At 46.7% G+C, this 15,625-nt stretch overlaps 1 protein-coding gene across 1 annotated transcript in view; it reads right to left on the reverse strand.

The window, feature by feature from the left end:
* The window catches only part of anxa6 (annexin A6), a 109,815-nt gene that overhangs the window by 80,193 nt on the left and 13,997 nt on the right, over nt 1-15,625 (reverse strand). Inside the window, exons 3-4 of the mRNA XM_067995994.1 lie at nt 1,641-1,737; nt 296-390 (exon numbers count right to left, since the gene is read on the reverse strand). Coding sequence (XP_067852095.1) covers nt 296-390; nt 1,641-1,737 — 192 coding nt within the window. The remainder of the gene's footprint in view (nt 1-295; nt 391-1,640; nt 1,738-15,625) is intronic.

A 15,625-nucleotide genomic window follows, 5' to 3' on the forward strand; every position in this document is an offset into this window, starting at 1 on the left:
GAATTAGTACGTGAAGTGAGAGGTTAGAAGGATTCTTTTTCCAGAAAGGATTAGAATGCATTACCACAAGAGATGATTGAATTCAAGTCTGTCACATTTCCAAGAGAATTAAATAAATACTCGAAAAAACAAAGCTCACAGGAGAAAAGGGACAACAGCCAATAACAATGAAGTGGATCCAAGACCTGCACAGACCTCCTTTTGAGCTGTAACATCCATCAATCTAAGTCAGAGATTTGTTTAAAAAAAAAGATATACTACCTTTTAGCATGCATGAGAACATAAATAATATTACCCTTCCGTAGAGAGTCTTGTAAACTGTATAGATCTGATGGCGTTGAGCGTTCGACCGGCAGGTCAGTAAGTCTAAGATGGTTTCTTTATCACTGCCTGTATTCAATGCAAGAAAGGACAGTTGTTCAGTTCTTGTACACTATAAAAGTTTTCCAAGTCATATTTTGCCCAGAGGGGCAGTACAATCCCAACACTCTACCACAGAGTCTGGGGGAGATTGGTTTAGCCTCCCGCTACTCTCCGCTGTACCTGGAGAAGGAGACCGAGGACTGAGGGTGTGCCTGAGGGAAAAATGGGATGGGCCGTTCCCGCCCAAGGTAAATCAGCCCGCTTGATCAGCAGCTCATCCACCTGACCTTAAACATTCACTCCCTCCACCACCGGCGCACCGTGGCTGCAGTGTGAACTGTCTACAGGATGCACTGCAGCAACTCGCCAAGGCTTCTTCGACAGCACCTCCCAAACCCGCCACCTCCACTACCTAGAAGGACAAGGGCAGCAGGTTCACGAGAATAACACCACCTGCACGTTCCCCTCCAAGTCACACACCGTCCCGACTTCATCGTCGCAGGGTCAAAATCCTGGAACTCCCTTCCTAACAGCACTGTGGGAGAACCTTCACCACACGGACTGCAGCGGTTCAAGAAGAAGGCCCATCACCACCTTCTCAAGGGGCAACTATGGATGGGCAATAAATGCCGGCCACGCCCATTATCCCAAGAATGAAAAAAAAATGGTGGCTCCTTTTGCTTCCTGGTGACTGGCCAAAAATGAGACACTGGTGGAGAATTGAAAGCACCCCTTCCCCATCCATCTCAGGGATGTAGTTGAGCCTCAAAGTGGGATTAACAGTTAAGGGTTATTTTTTCCATTAGAAACTCATTCTCGGGATGTGTACGTCATTGGCAAGGCCGGCGTTTATTGCCCATCTCTAGATGCCCTGAGGAGGTGATGGTGGGACTTCATTTTGTTTTGATACAACGGAGTGACCTGCTAGGCCACTTCAGAGGGCATTTAAGAGTCAACCACGTTGGTGTGTCACATATAGGCCCAGACCGGGTAAGGACGGCAGGTTTCATTCCCTAAAGGGAACTGAAGAACCAGTTGGGTTTTTACAACAATCCAACAGTTTCATGGTCACTTCTGTTCTACTGATACCAGCTTTCCATTTCCAGATTTTCTTTTCAATTGAATTCGGATTCCCATGGTGAGATTTGGAACTCATAGTTCTAGCCTCTGGATTACTAAACCAGGTAACCTAACCACTGCACGACTGTACCCGTTAACAACTGAGCCAAGCTGGCACCAGTTGTGCAAGAATTACTTTAAAGAAGAGGTCTACTTACCAAATCCTTTCATTGCGTTGTAGAGAGTTTCTGCATCTTGATTGGCGGAAAAATCCTGAAAGGCTTTCACACTACCTCTGTACCCGGACCTGCCGCCCTGTTTGGAACAAAAGACCGTAATTACTGAGGTGTTTTTTTAAGGCTGCACATAATGACACCACTATTCCCGGCCAAGATGCAGATGATTGGGTAATTCCCCCCGTCAATCACGCCTGGAGGCCGCACTGCTGTAAGTGACTGGGATTGATTTTAGGCACATGACTTGTATTATGTAACTATCCTCCACTCACTGCACTTTGCTGGAGAAATAATCCTGCTTTTATTGGGAGATTTTGCTGTAGTTTCGGTCATGAGTTCTGTTTGCTGTAGTTCGGAGAGACTCTTTTTAAATAGACTCATTTTGCTGTAAAATAGACTGTTTCTGGTAGCGTGCTGTTTAAATAGACTCTGTTTGCTGTTCTGAGTAAATGGACTTTCTTTGCTGTAAAATATATTGTTTGCTGAAAGTCCCGCTCGACCCCCAACTCGTTGGCTGACACAGTGGTGACAAAAGACTAGTAGTGTCAGTAGTGGGTTTTTATAAATATATTAAACCATTTATGAGCAAATCTTTTTTTAAAAATTGTTCCTAGAATGTGATGGAATGTCTGGATGGATGCAGGTGCAACAACACTCAAGAAGCTCAACATCATTGAGTACAAAGCAGTTTGCTTCATCGGCAGCCCATTCACTCCCTCCACCACCGGCGCACTGTGGCTGCAGTGTGCACCATCCACAGGATGCACTGCAGCAACTCGCCAAGGCTTCTTCGACAGCACCTCCCAAACCCGCGACCTCTACCACCTAGAAGGACAAGGGCAGCAGGCGCATGGGAATAACACCACCTGCACGTTCCCCTCCAAGTCACACACCATCCCGACTTGGAAATATATCGCCGTTCCTTCATCGTCGCTGGGTCAAAATCCTGGAACTCCCTTCCTAACAGCACTGTGGGAGAACCTTCACCACACGGACTGCAGCGGTTCAAGAAGGCGGCTCACCACCACCTTCTCAAGGGGCAACTAGGGATGGGCAATAAATGCCGGCCTCGCCAGCGACGCCCACATCCCAAGAATGAATTTTTAAAAACCCTCCATTTATTGCCCAGGCCGAGTCGCCCTTAGATGGAGGATCACCGTCTTAAACTTTCATATTAATTGTTTGGACAACTCAGGCCGCATTAATAGTCAACCGCACGTAGAATCTTACAGCACAGGGGGAGGCCATTCGGCCCGTCGTGCCTGTGCCGGATCTTCGAAAGAGCTGTCCAATTAGTCCCACCACCCCCGCTCTTTCCCCATAGACCCTCATTTTTTTTCCTTTTCAAGTATTGGTCGAATTCCGTTTTGAATCTGCTGCCGCCACCCTTTCAGGCAGTGCGTTCCAGATCACTGCGGTAAAAAAAATTCTCCTCATCTCCCCTCTGGTTCTTTTGCCGCGTGGGGTAGGACCGGAGACACAGTATGCACCAGGACATGTGGTAAGTGTAGCACGCTTGGGAGGAACTAGTTCCCAGGGCTCTCCAACCACTGGGGGTTTTCCTCGTGTCTTTTCTGGGCCTGTTGTGGGTTAATTGATAGAGATTGATTGCTATGATTAGTCAACAACTCCATTATCATTGTATCATGTGACTACCAGAATGGTAGACGGTGACCTCGGCCGTTTATTGTCTAGTAATTCCTATGTTCCTCGTTTTTTTTTTATTCGTCCATGGGATGTGGGCGTCGCTGGCGAGGCCAGCATTTATTGCCCATCCCTAATTGCCCTTGAGAAGGTGGTGGTGAGCCGCCTTCTTGAACCACTGCAGTCCGTGTGGTGAAGGTTCTCCCACAGTGCTGTTAGGAAGGGAGTTCCAGGATTTTGACCCAGCGACGATGAAGGAACGGCGATATATTTCCAAGTCGGGATGGTGTGTGACTTGGAGGGGAACGCGCAGGTGGTGTTGTTCCCATGTGCCTGCTGCTCTTGTCCTTCTAGGTGGTAGAGGTCGTGGGTTTGGGAGGTGCTGTCGAAGAAGCCTTGGCGAGTTGCTGCAGTTCATCCTGTGGATGGTACACACTGCAGCCACTGTGCGCCGGTGGTGAAGGAAGTGAATGTTTAGGGTGGTGGATGGGGTGCCAATCAAGCGGGCTGCTTTATCTTGGATGGTGTTGAGCTTCTTGAGTGTTGTTGGAGCTGCACTCATCCAAGCAAGTGGAGAGCATTCCATCACACTCCTGACTTGTGCCTTGCAGATGGTGGAAAGGCTTTGGGGAGTCAGGAGGTGAGTCACTCGCCGCAGAATACCCAGCCTCTGACCTGCTCTCGTAGCCACAGTATTTATATGGCTCATATAGGGAAACATGTCTGCCATGCAGTGTTAGTAACCTCCTACAAGCAGCAGGTCAATGAATGGCCATCTAATCTATTTTTGGCAGAGCTTGATGAAGTAGGAATATTGGCCGGACACTCAGAGAACACTCTGCAGTTCTTTCAATCGTGTTTTGAGAACGTTAAGAACCATCTGACCAAATAGCCAGGACCTTTGGTTTAACAGCCCAAGGCCTGCAGTGGGTTTTCAACCCACAAACTTCCAAACTGTTTCAAGCTATCATCACCTAAACCACAACGTTTTCCAATGTGATCATGAGAAAATCGGGAATATCCTTTAACCGGGAAACAGACTCCAAGAATCAGGATATCTGCAGTGATCTCTCTCGATATATAAAAAAACAAAAGGGTCAGTTACCAACAGTTAGAGGTTTTAATGTAGAAAATGAACCAATGCCACCTTACAGAGGAAGAAAGGCGATGGAAGACTCAGGAGAGGTGAACGACGCTTGATTTTGAGAAGGTTTTAAGTGTTGCAGAGAGATGTAGGGAAGTTTAGGGAGGAATGATGGACTCGACCCCCCCCTCCCCCCATTTAATCTCCTTCCACAGCCCAGGTACACTCAACCATGGACTCTACCCACCCCTTTAATTCCCTGAGGGAAAGTTCTCTAATCGTGCTGCCTGATCCTTAAATACAGTTGACTAAAACTCTTCGATATCCTATTTTCCATACAACACTATCCTAAATGGTAATTATGATAAAACCGCCCTGATTTTTTTGGCTCCCCCCACTTGCGATGGACAAGCCGTGCTCACGACTGGCAGTGGTGCCCACAGTATGGCACAGGCACTACTTGTGACCCGTCACCCCGTCACGTGTGGCCCTCAGCAAACTTGCGGCTCCCCTCTTCCCCCGGGCCTGCACTCACGGCCTGTTGAGCTGAGGGTTACTGACTGAGCAGGGCTGGAATTCAGGGCTCTTCCATTTCCTTTACCCCCTCTCTGGAAAAAGAACCTAAGGGAGTGCGATGAGGGGGTGGGGCGTTCCCAGCTTCCGGAGAGCAAACGAAAGGGCCCCATTAAAATAGAGCAATTAGTCCTTCAGGACCAGAGAGTACGGCTTCAAGATTATGAGAGGGAAAGTCTACTTTGCGCATACGGTGTAATAGATTGCTCAAGGAGTCAGGCGGAAGGGAAAACTTAAAAGACGGGTCAGAGACCGTGGCTCAGTGCGTGTCACTCTCCCCTTTGAGTCAGAAGGTTGTTGGTTCAAGTCCCCACTCCAGAGAATTGAGCTCGTTATCTAGGCCGACACTCCCAGTACAGTACTGAGGGAGTGCTGCACTGTCGGAAGTGCCCTCTTTCGGATGAGTTGTTAACTAGGCTGCGTCTGCCTGCTCAGGTGGGCGTGACAGGTCCCACGGCCACTATTGAAGAAGGGCACAGGAGTCCTCCCTGGTGTCTTGGCTAATATTTATCCCTCAGCCAACATCGCTAAAAACAGACTGTCTGGTCATTATCTCATTGCTGTTTGTGGGATCTTGCTGTGCACAAATTGGCTGCTCCGTTTTCCTACATTGCAACAGCGACTACACTTTATTGGCTGTGAAGCACCTTGGGATGTCCTGAGGTCGTGAAAGGCACTGTGTTGATGTAAGTTCTTTTAGATATTTGAGAGAGCGGAAGCTTGAGAGGTGTTCACTTTGGGGACTGACCCAGACGGACTGTCCATCTGACTTTGCCGATCCTTTCCTAGGTCTGCGTGTGTGGACGTCCACGGCCTTCGGTTGCCAGCTGGTCGCGGTCACGTGAATGAAGTCGGGAACTCGTCGCGTGAGGGAATCGCGGGCCCCAGTCCCGCGACCCAGCAACCCTCGGTGATACTCCGGCAACAAAAAAAAACTGCTGGTTCAGTTTGTGACGCTTTAACGTTGGTTCGTGAATGACCCGAGCACACAACCACACAGAGCAACAAGCAAAATGGACGCTGGGGTTTTCTGACTGTCAGGACACGCCCACGGAGGACGGGAAGTATTTTTACGCTGGAGAAAACTGGCACCAGTGTGGGGACAACTGATGTAAATAGCAGATGGAGGAGGGGGATGGATCTATTCTAGGACTGCACTGAGCAAACATTACATTGACATTGAGCCTTTGCTGGACGAGCGGTGACTTGGCCGTGATAGGTTTGGTGTCTTTACATGACAGCAATCCTGACTAATGTTCTGCCAAACTTAGCTATCAATGTGAGTCCGGGATACCACTAGGATAATTCCATACAGCAAGTGAAAAGGCCTTATTTAAATAGAATAATGTTCAAAATCATCAGACAAAGTAAATAGAGAGAAACTGTTCCCATTGGCGGAAGGGTCGAGAACCAGAGGACATAGATTTAAGGTGATTGGCAAAAGAACCAAAGGCGACATGAGGAAAAACTTTTTTACGCAGCGAGTTATGATCTGGAATGTGCTGCCTGAAAGGGCGGTGGAAGCAGATTCAATCGTGGCTTTCAAAAAGGAATTGGATAAATAATTGAAAGGGAAAAAATTTGCAGGGCTACGGGGAAACAGCGGGGGAACGGGACTAATTGGATTGCTCTTACAAAGAGTCGGCACGGGCTCGATGGGCCAAATGGCCTGCTCCTGTGCTGAGTACATGCTGTGCTCAGATTCAAACCCCACATCTGCTCCATCACTGACACCAGCCATTTTTAACCGGTGTAACATGACTCGATTCTGTGCTAGCTTGGCCCAGTCTGTAGGCAGAAGATTGTGGGTTAAAGCCCCAGTCCAGAAACTTGAGCAGATAATCCAGGCTGACACTCCCAATCCAGTGCTGCTTGGTGTCCAGTTCCGCCCCCTCTCCCCCCCCACCCCGGTGAAGGCCCTCGAGACATATCTCCACGCTAAAAGCGCTAAGTAACTACAGGCTGCCATTTCATTTCCATTTCCTGAGCGGTCGAGCCTGACCGTCACTGGGAGACTGATTGAAATCAGAAGCTCATCGTGTGAGGAATGGCAGGCTCACCCTGCTGCTCTGTGTTGTACCATTCCTGAGAGTGGAGAAGAAAGAAAGAAAGAAAGAAAGATTACAGCAAAGAAGGAGGCCATTCGGCCCACTGTGCCTGGGCTGCCTCTTTGTAAGAGCTATCCAATTAGTCCCACTCCCCCACTCTTTCCCCGTAACCCTGCAAATTTTTTCCCTTCAAGTATTTATCCAATTCCTTTTTGAAAGCCACGATTGAATCTGCTTCCACCACCCTTTCAGGCAGTGTATTCCAGATCATGACGTAAAAAGATTTTTCCTCATGTCGCTTTTGGTTATTTTGCCAATCACGTTAAATCTGCGTCCTCTGGTTCTCCATCCTTCCATCAATGGGAATAGTTTCTCTTTATTTACTTTATCTAAACCCTTCATGATTTTGAACTCTTCTATTAAATCTCCTCTCAACCTCCTCTGCTCTAAGGAGAACAACCCCAGCTTCTCCAGTCTACCCACTGGTAGAGTCCCTCATCCCTGGAACCATTCTAGTAAATCTTTTCTGCACCCTCTCTAAGGCCTTCACATCCTTCCTAAAGTGCGGTGCCCAGAATTGGACTCAATACTCCAGTTGTGGCCGAACCAGTGTTTTATAAAGGTTCATCATAACTTCCTTGCTTTTGTACTCTATGCCTCTATTTATAAAGCCCAGGATCCCGTATGCTTTTTTAACCACTTTCTCAACCTGTCCTGCCACCTTCAATGATTTGTGTACATACACCCCCAGGTCTCTCTGTTCCTGCACCCCCTTTAGAATTGTACCATTTAGTTTATATTGCCTCTCCTCATTCTTCCTGTCAAAATGTATCATTTTGCACTTCTCTGTGTTAAATTTCATCTGCCCATTTCACCAGCCTGTCTATATCCTCTTGAAGTCTGTCACTATCCTCCTCACTCTTCAATACACTTCCAAGTTTTGTGTCATCTGCAAATTTGGAAATTGTGCCCTGTACACCCAAGCCCAAGTCAGTAATATATATCAAGAAAAGAAAGAAAGGAGTTGTATTGATACAGTGCCTTCCCCAACCTCAGGACATCCCAAAATGCTTTACCCCAATGAAGTACTTTTTGAAGTGTAGTCACTGTTATAATGTAGGGAAACATGACAGCCAATTTGCGCGTAGCAAGATCCCACAAACAGCAATGTGATAAATGACCAGGTAATCTGTTATTTGTTTTAGCAATGTTGGTTGAGGGATAAATATTGGCCATGACACTGGGGAGAACTCTTCCTCAAAACAGTGTGAGGGGCCTTACTTTAACATCTCATCTGAAAGACGGCACCTCCGACAGTGCAGCACTCCCTCAGCACTGCACGGGGAGCGTCGGTCTTGATTACATGCTGAAGTCTCTGGAGTGGGATTTGAACCCATGACGTTCTAACTCAGAGGTGAGAGCACGACTACCCACTGAGCCACAGCTGAGACTTAAGCACAATATTGGTTGGAACTTTGACCCGCAAGAGTTAGTGACATTGGTCTCTACCTTTAATTATTTCATCAACCAGTTCTGTTCCTTCTTACCAATCTAATGGGCTGCCCTCAAACTCTGCATTTCTAAATATTCTGACAGGCAGACGATCTTAGCTAAAATTCAGCTCCAATAGAACAGAAAAAGGAGGTTTATGACAAATGTAAGTTTCATAATTCAGTGGAGAACCAAAGGGAGATTAATGGCTAACATAAAAGGGAACTCAAAAGTCTTTTATAAACATATAAATAGTAAACTATAGTAGTCAAAGGAAGGGTGGGACCGATTAGGGACAAAAAAAGGAGATCTTCTGTTGGAGGCAGAGGGCATGGCTGAGGTACTAAATGAATACTTTGCATCTGTCTTCACTAGAGGAGAGGATGCTGCCATTGTAGCAGTAAAGGAGGAGGTAGCAGCGATACTGGATAGGATAAAAATAGATAGAGGAGGTACTTAAAAGATTGGCAGTACTCAAAGTAGAAAAGTCACCCGGTTCAGATGAGATGCATCCTCGGTTACTGAGGGAAGTAATCCAGCAGACATCCAGTACTGGATGAGCAAAAATTTCCTCCAACTAAATATTGGGAAGACTGAAGCCATTGTCTTTGGTCCCCGCCACAAACTCTGTTCCCCGGCCACCGACTCCATCCCTCTCCCTGGCCACTGTCTGAGGCTGAACCAGACCATTCACAACCTTGGCGTCCTATTTGACCCTGAGATGAGCTTCCAACCACATATCCGCTCCATCACCAAGGCCGCCTATTTTCACCTCAATAACATCACTCAGCTCTGCCCCTGCCTCAGCTCATCTGCTGCTGAAACCCTCACCCATGCCTTTGTTACCTCCAGACTGGACTATTCCAATGCTCTCCAGGCCGGCCTCCCATCTTCCACCCTCCATAAACTTGAGCTCATCCAAAACTCTGCTGCCTGTATCCTAACTCGCACCAAGTCCCGTTCACCCACCACCCCCTGTGCTCGCTGACCGACACAGGCTCTCGGTCCGGGAACACTTTGATTTTAAAATTCTCTTCCTTGTTTTCAAATCCCTCCATGGTCTCGCCCCCTCCCTATCTCTGTAACCTCCTCCAGCCCTACAACCCTCCGAGATCTCTGCGCTCCTCCAATTCTGGCCTCTTGCGCATCCCCGATTTTCATCACCCCACCATTGGCGGCCGTGCCTTCAGCTACCAGACCCTAAGCTCTGGAATTCCCTCCCTAATCCTCTCTACCTCTCTACCTCTCTCTCCTCCTTTAAGATGCTCCTTAAAACCTACCTCTGTCCTAATGTGGCTCAGTGTGAAATTTTGTTTGTAATCGCTCCTGTGAAGTGCCTTGTGGCGTTTTACGACGTTAAAGGTGCTATATAAATGCAAGTTGTTGTTGTTGTAAGGGTGGAAATTGCGGAGACTCTGGCCACAATCTTCGAATCCTCCTTGGATATGGGGACGGTGCCAGAGGACTGGAGGATTGCAAATGTTACACCCCTGTTCCAAAATGGGGAGAGGGATAAACCCGGCAATTACAGGCCAGTCAGCCTAGTGTCAGAGGTGGGGAAACATTTAGAAACAATAATCCAGGACAAAATGAATTGGCACTTGGAAAAGCATGGGCTAATAAATGAAAATCAGCATGGATTTGTTAAAGGCAAATCATGTTTGACGAACTTGCTTGAGTTCTTTGATTAAGTAACGGAGAGGGTTGATGAGGGTAGTGCAGTTGATGTTGTGTATATGGACTTTCAAAAGGCATTTGATAAATTATTACATAATAGATATGTTAGCAAAATTAAAGCCCATGGGATTAAAGGGTCAGTGGCAGCGTGGATACAAAATTGGCTAAGGGACAGAAAGCAGAGAGTAATGGTGAACGGTTATTTTTCAGACTGGAGGGAAGTATACAGTGGTGTTCCCCAGAGGTCAGTATTAGGACCACTGCTCTTTATGATATATATTAATGACCTGGACTTGGGTATAGAGGGTATAATTTCAAAGTTTGCAAAGGACACAAAACTCGGAAATGCAGTAAACAATGTGGAGGATAGTAACAGACTTCAGGAGGACAGAGACAGACTGGTGAAATGGGCAGACACATGGCAGATGAAATTTAATGCAGAGAAGTGTGAAGTGATACATTTTTGTAGGAAGAATGAGGAGAAGCAAAATAAACTAAATGGTGCAAATTTTAAGGGGGTGCAGGAACAGAGAGACCTGGGGGTGCATGTACTTTGAAAGTGGCAGGACAAGTTGAGAAGGCTGTTAAAAAAAGCATATGGGATATTGGGCTTTATTAATAGAGGCACAGAGTACAAAAGCAAGGAAGTTATACTAAACCTTTATAAAACACTGGTTAGTCCATAGCTGGAATATTGTGTTCAATTCTGGGCACCGCACTTTAGGAAGGATGTCAAGGCCTTAGAGAGGGTTCAGAGGAGATTTACCAGGATGATTCCAGGGATGAGGGACTTCAGTTATGTGGAGGGACTGGAGAAGCTGGGATTGTTCTCCTTAAAATAGAGAAGGTTAAGGGGAGATTTGATAGAGGTGTTCAAAATCATGAGCGGTTTTGCTAGAGCAAATAAGGAGAAACTGTTTCCAGTGGTAGAAGGGTCGGTAACCAGAGGACACAGATTTAAGGTGATCGGCAAAAGAACCAGAGGCGACATGAGGAAACATTTTTTTACGCAGCGAGTTGTTCTGATCTGGAATGCGCTGCCTGAAAGGAAGGTAGAAACAGATTCAATAATAACTTTCAAAAGGGAATTAGATAAATACTTGAAGCAAAAAAATTTACAGGACTATGGGGAAAGAGCAGGGGAGGGGGACTAATTGGATCGCTCTTTCAAAGAGCCGGCACAGACACGATGGGCTGAATGGCCTCCTTCTGTGCTGTACCCACTATGATACAATGAATATCATGAGTTACAGAATGTAATCTACTAGGATTAAAGATTAATACAGATTGAAATACAGGGCAGTGTATTTAAAGACAAGTAGAAGTGTTTGTGATGGGAAATCAAGAACGAGGGGACATAACCTTAGAATTAAAGCCAGGCCATTTAGGAGTGAAATCAGGAAGCATTTTTTCACACAAAGCTCCAGTTAACCCCCAAAGGCTGTGGATGCTGGGGGTTAATTGGAGCTTTTAAGACTTGAGATCGATAGAGTTTTGTTGGGTAAGGGTATCGAGGGATATGGAGCAAAGGTGGGTAAATGGAGTTGAGGTGCAGATCGGCCATGATCTGATTGAATGGAAGTGCAGACACGAGGGGCTGAATGGCCTCCTCCTGCTCCTTTGTACACAAAGCAATTCTTCACAAGCTGTTAATGTCCTGCCTAATTGCTGCATAATTCCAAAGAGTCAAATGAAATTTAAAATCACATTTACGAATAAAGTTTGGACTCGATAGGTTTGAAAAGTTACAATACGTCGTGTTCACATTGTGGTACTGAGCCCAAACCAACAACAACCCGCTCTGAGCTCTGACCACAGCGACAGATTAACCCGGTATCAAGGTTAACCACTGCGGCAGAAGCAGCTGGTGCAGTGGGAGGGTCTGTCAAGTGTCAAGATCAAGAGAGATATGGAGAAAGAGGCAGAGAGAGCAATCGGCAGGAAGGGGGCAGAGAGAGAAAAGGAGAGAGAGGGACAGAGAGAGAGAGAGGGACAAAGAGAGAGAGAATGAGAGAGAGGGGGTCAGAGAGAGATCAAGGAGGAGAGAGAGGGACAGAGAAAGAGAGGGACAGAGAGAGAGAGGGACAGAGAGAGAGAGGGACAGAGAGAGAGGGAATGAGAGAGAGGGAATGAGAGAGAGGGGGTCAGAGAGAGATCAAGGAGGAGAGAGAGGGACAGAGAAAGAGGGACAGACAGAGAGAGGGGCAGAGAAAGAGAGAGGGACAGAGAAAGAGGGACAGACAGAGAGAGGGGCAGAGAAAGAGAGAGGGACAGAGAAAGAGGGACAGACAGAGAGAGAAGAGGAGAGAGAGAGAGAGAGAGAGAGAGGGACCAAAACAGAAAAACACAGATTGAGAGCGACAGATGTAGGGCGAGAGAAAGTGACAGGGGCAGAGAGAGAGAAAATGACAGAGACAGACACAAATGGACAAAACCAGGAGACATAAAGAGACAAAGAGAGAGACAGGCAGAGAAACAGCCACAGAGAATGAAAGAGGTGAAGAGAGACAGATAGACATAGAGAGGGACAGATAGAAGGAGAGAAACACACAGGCAGGGATAGAGTGACAGAGCTCGAACTCTAAATCCAAGACTCAGCTTGCATGTTGATGAAATGTTTTGAAATGTGATTCTAACTGTGGTGAGGCAGTCCAGTAATGATCGTCGAGCCTCGATACTAAAGCCTGGATCAGAATCCCTGCTTCACTTGTAGTTTTATTGCCTCCGGTACATTACATCACCACTGTCACCGGCAGCCCCAAGTTTGGTGATGGTGCTGTATATAGGGGTTGTCGTATGAGGAGAGATTGGGTCGACTCGGCCTGTATTCACTCGAGTTTAGAAGAATGAGAGGGGATCTCATTGAAAAATATAAAATTCTGACAGGGCTAGACAGACTGGATGCAGGGAGGATGTTTCCCCTGGCTGGGGGGGGGTCCAGAACGAGGGGTCACAGTCTCAGGATACGGGGTAGGACATTTAGGACTGAGATGAGGAGAAATTTCTTCACTCAGAGGGTGGTGAACCTGTGGAATTCTCTACCACAGGAGGCTGTGGAGGCCAAGTCACTGAATATATTTAAGAAGGAGCTAGATAGATTTCTAGACACAAAAGGCATCAAGTGATACGGGGAGAGAGCGGGAATATGATATTGAGATAGAGGATCAGCCATGATCATATTGAATGGCGCAGCAGGCTCGAAGGGCCGAATGGCCTACTCCTGCTCCTATTTTCTATGTTTCTACGTTGCTAACCCACCAGGATTGTCCTGGAGTCTCCAGGAATTAAAGATTAAACTCCAGGACATTGCTACGAGCAAACTACAACAAATAGCTGTTTGAACACAGGAAAGGTAATTTTCTGACTTTGGGATCTTTGGGCTAGTAGCCTCACTAGGCGGGGAGCGGGTGTAAGAAATTTAGCCGCCTGCCGCCCACAATCACCCCGCCACTTCTGGGAGCGAGAGGTCGGAAAATTCTCTCTGCTGGGCCGCGAATCGCTTAAAGCGAGCAGGCAGGTTACAAAAAGCAACCAAAAAGGCAAATGGGATGTTGGCCTTTATCTCGAGGGAGCTGGAAGGGAGAGGAAGAGATGCTTCAGTTGCACAGAGCCTTGGCCAGACCCCATCTGGAGATACTGTGCTCAGCTTTGGGCACCGCACCACAGGAAGGGTATATTGGCCTTGGAGGTGGGGGGGGGTACAGCGCAGATTCACCAGAATGATACCAGGGCTTAAAGGGTTAAATTGTGAGGACAGGCTGCGCAGGCTCGGCTTGTATTCCCATGAATATAGACGATTAAGGGGTGATCTAATTGAAGTGTTTAAAATGTTAAAATGATTCGATAGGGCAGATACAGAGAAACTATTTCCTCTGGTGGGGGAATCAAGAATGAGGGGACATAATCTTAAAATTAGAGCTGGGCCTTTTAGGAGGGAAATCAGGAAGCGCTTTTTCACACAAAGGGCAGTAGAAATTTGGAATTCTCTCCCATAAAAGTCTGTGGGTGCTGGGGGTCAATTGGAGCTTTCAAGGCTGAGATCGATAGATTTTTTTTTTTGGGTGAGGGTATCCAGGGACGTGGCACAAAGGAGGGTAAATGGAGTTGGGGTGCAGATCAGCCACGGTCCAACTGAATGGCGGAACAGACACGAGGGGCTGAATGGCCTCCTCCTGTTCCTAATGTTCCGATTCCTAAACAAATAGCTAAGGAAGGCCCAAGATTCAGGGCATCACATTCCTGAGACGTTGTATTACACGGTCCACAAACACACTGCAGCTGCCTGACTTTGTCACTCCTACTGGGGAAAATCCTTCATAGTCTCCGGTCCAAGGTAGGCCTCCCCCCTCCCCCCTCACTCCCACCCGCTCCCACTGGGCCCTCATTCATTACAGCTGCTCCACGCGCAGATGTACCAAGTTATAAATAACGGACCTTCTCACCGGCTCTGGCTGGATGCGATCACTTCATTCTCTTATATGGTCGCAGCCAGGAGAATCGAAATAACAAGGCAGTCAGATCAGCTCCTGGGTGGCGCACAGCCAGCTGAAGTGCCTCCAAGTGGACTGCATCCCCTGCTAGTAACTCAGAGAGAGAGGGGAGAGAACACTCAACGCTAGAAAGGATGAGGTAACGTCGGACGGTTAAAGGAAGGGAAAGATAGGGAAGGAAGGAAGGGAAGAGAAAGATAGAAAGATAGAAGGAAAAAAAAATAGAATGAAGGGAAGAAAAGAAAATAGAAAGATAGAAAGAAAGGAAGGTAGAAAGATAGATAGAAAGATAGTAGGAAGAAAATAGAATGAAGGGAAGAAAGGAAGAAAATAAAATAGAAAGATAGAAAGAAAAGAAGATAAAAAGAAAGAAAGATGGAAGGGAAAAAATAGAATGAAGGGAAGAAAAGAAAATAGAAAGATAGAAAGAAAGAAGGAAAGAAAGAAAGGAAGAAAGAAAGGAAGATTGAAAGATAGAAAGATAGTAGGAAAAAAATAGAATGAAGGGAAGAAAGGAAGAAAAGAAAATAGAAAGATAGAAAGAAAAGAAGATAGAAAGATAGAAAGAAAGAAGGAAAGAAAGAAAGGAAGAAAGAAAGGAAAATAGAAAGATAGAAAGAAAGGAAAGAAAGATAGAAAGAACATAGGAACAGGAGTAGGCCATTCAGCCCCTTGAGCCTGTTCCGCCATTCAGTGAGATCATGGCTGAACTGTGACCTAACTCCATTTACCCACCTTGGCTCCACATCCCTTAATACCCTTGGCGAGCAAAAATCTATCGGTCTCGGATTTAAAATGAATAATTGAGCTAGCAGCTACTGCTTTTTGTGGGAGAGAATTCCACACTTCTACCACCAGAAAGAAAGACTTGCATTTCTATAGCCCCTTTAACAACCAGCAGGACGTCCCAAAGCTTTACAGCCAATGAAGTGCAGTCACTGTTGTGATGTAGCAGCCAAT

This window comes from Heptranchias perlo, chromosome 14, assembly GCF_035084215.1.
Source record: "Heptranchias perlo isolate sHepPer1 chromosome 14, sHepPer1.hap1, whole genome shotgun sequence".
In the NCBI taxonomy this organism is placed as follows: Eukaryota; Metazoa; Chordata; class Chondrichthyes; order Hexanchiformes; family Hexanchidae; genus Heptranchias; species Heptranchias perlo.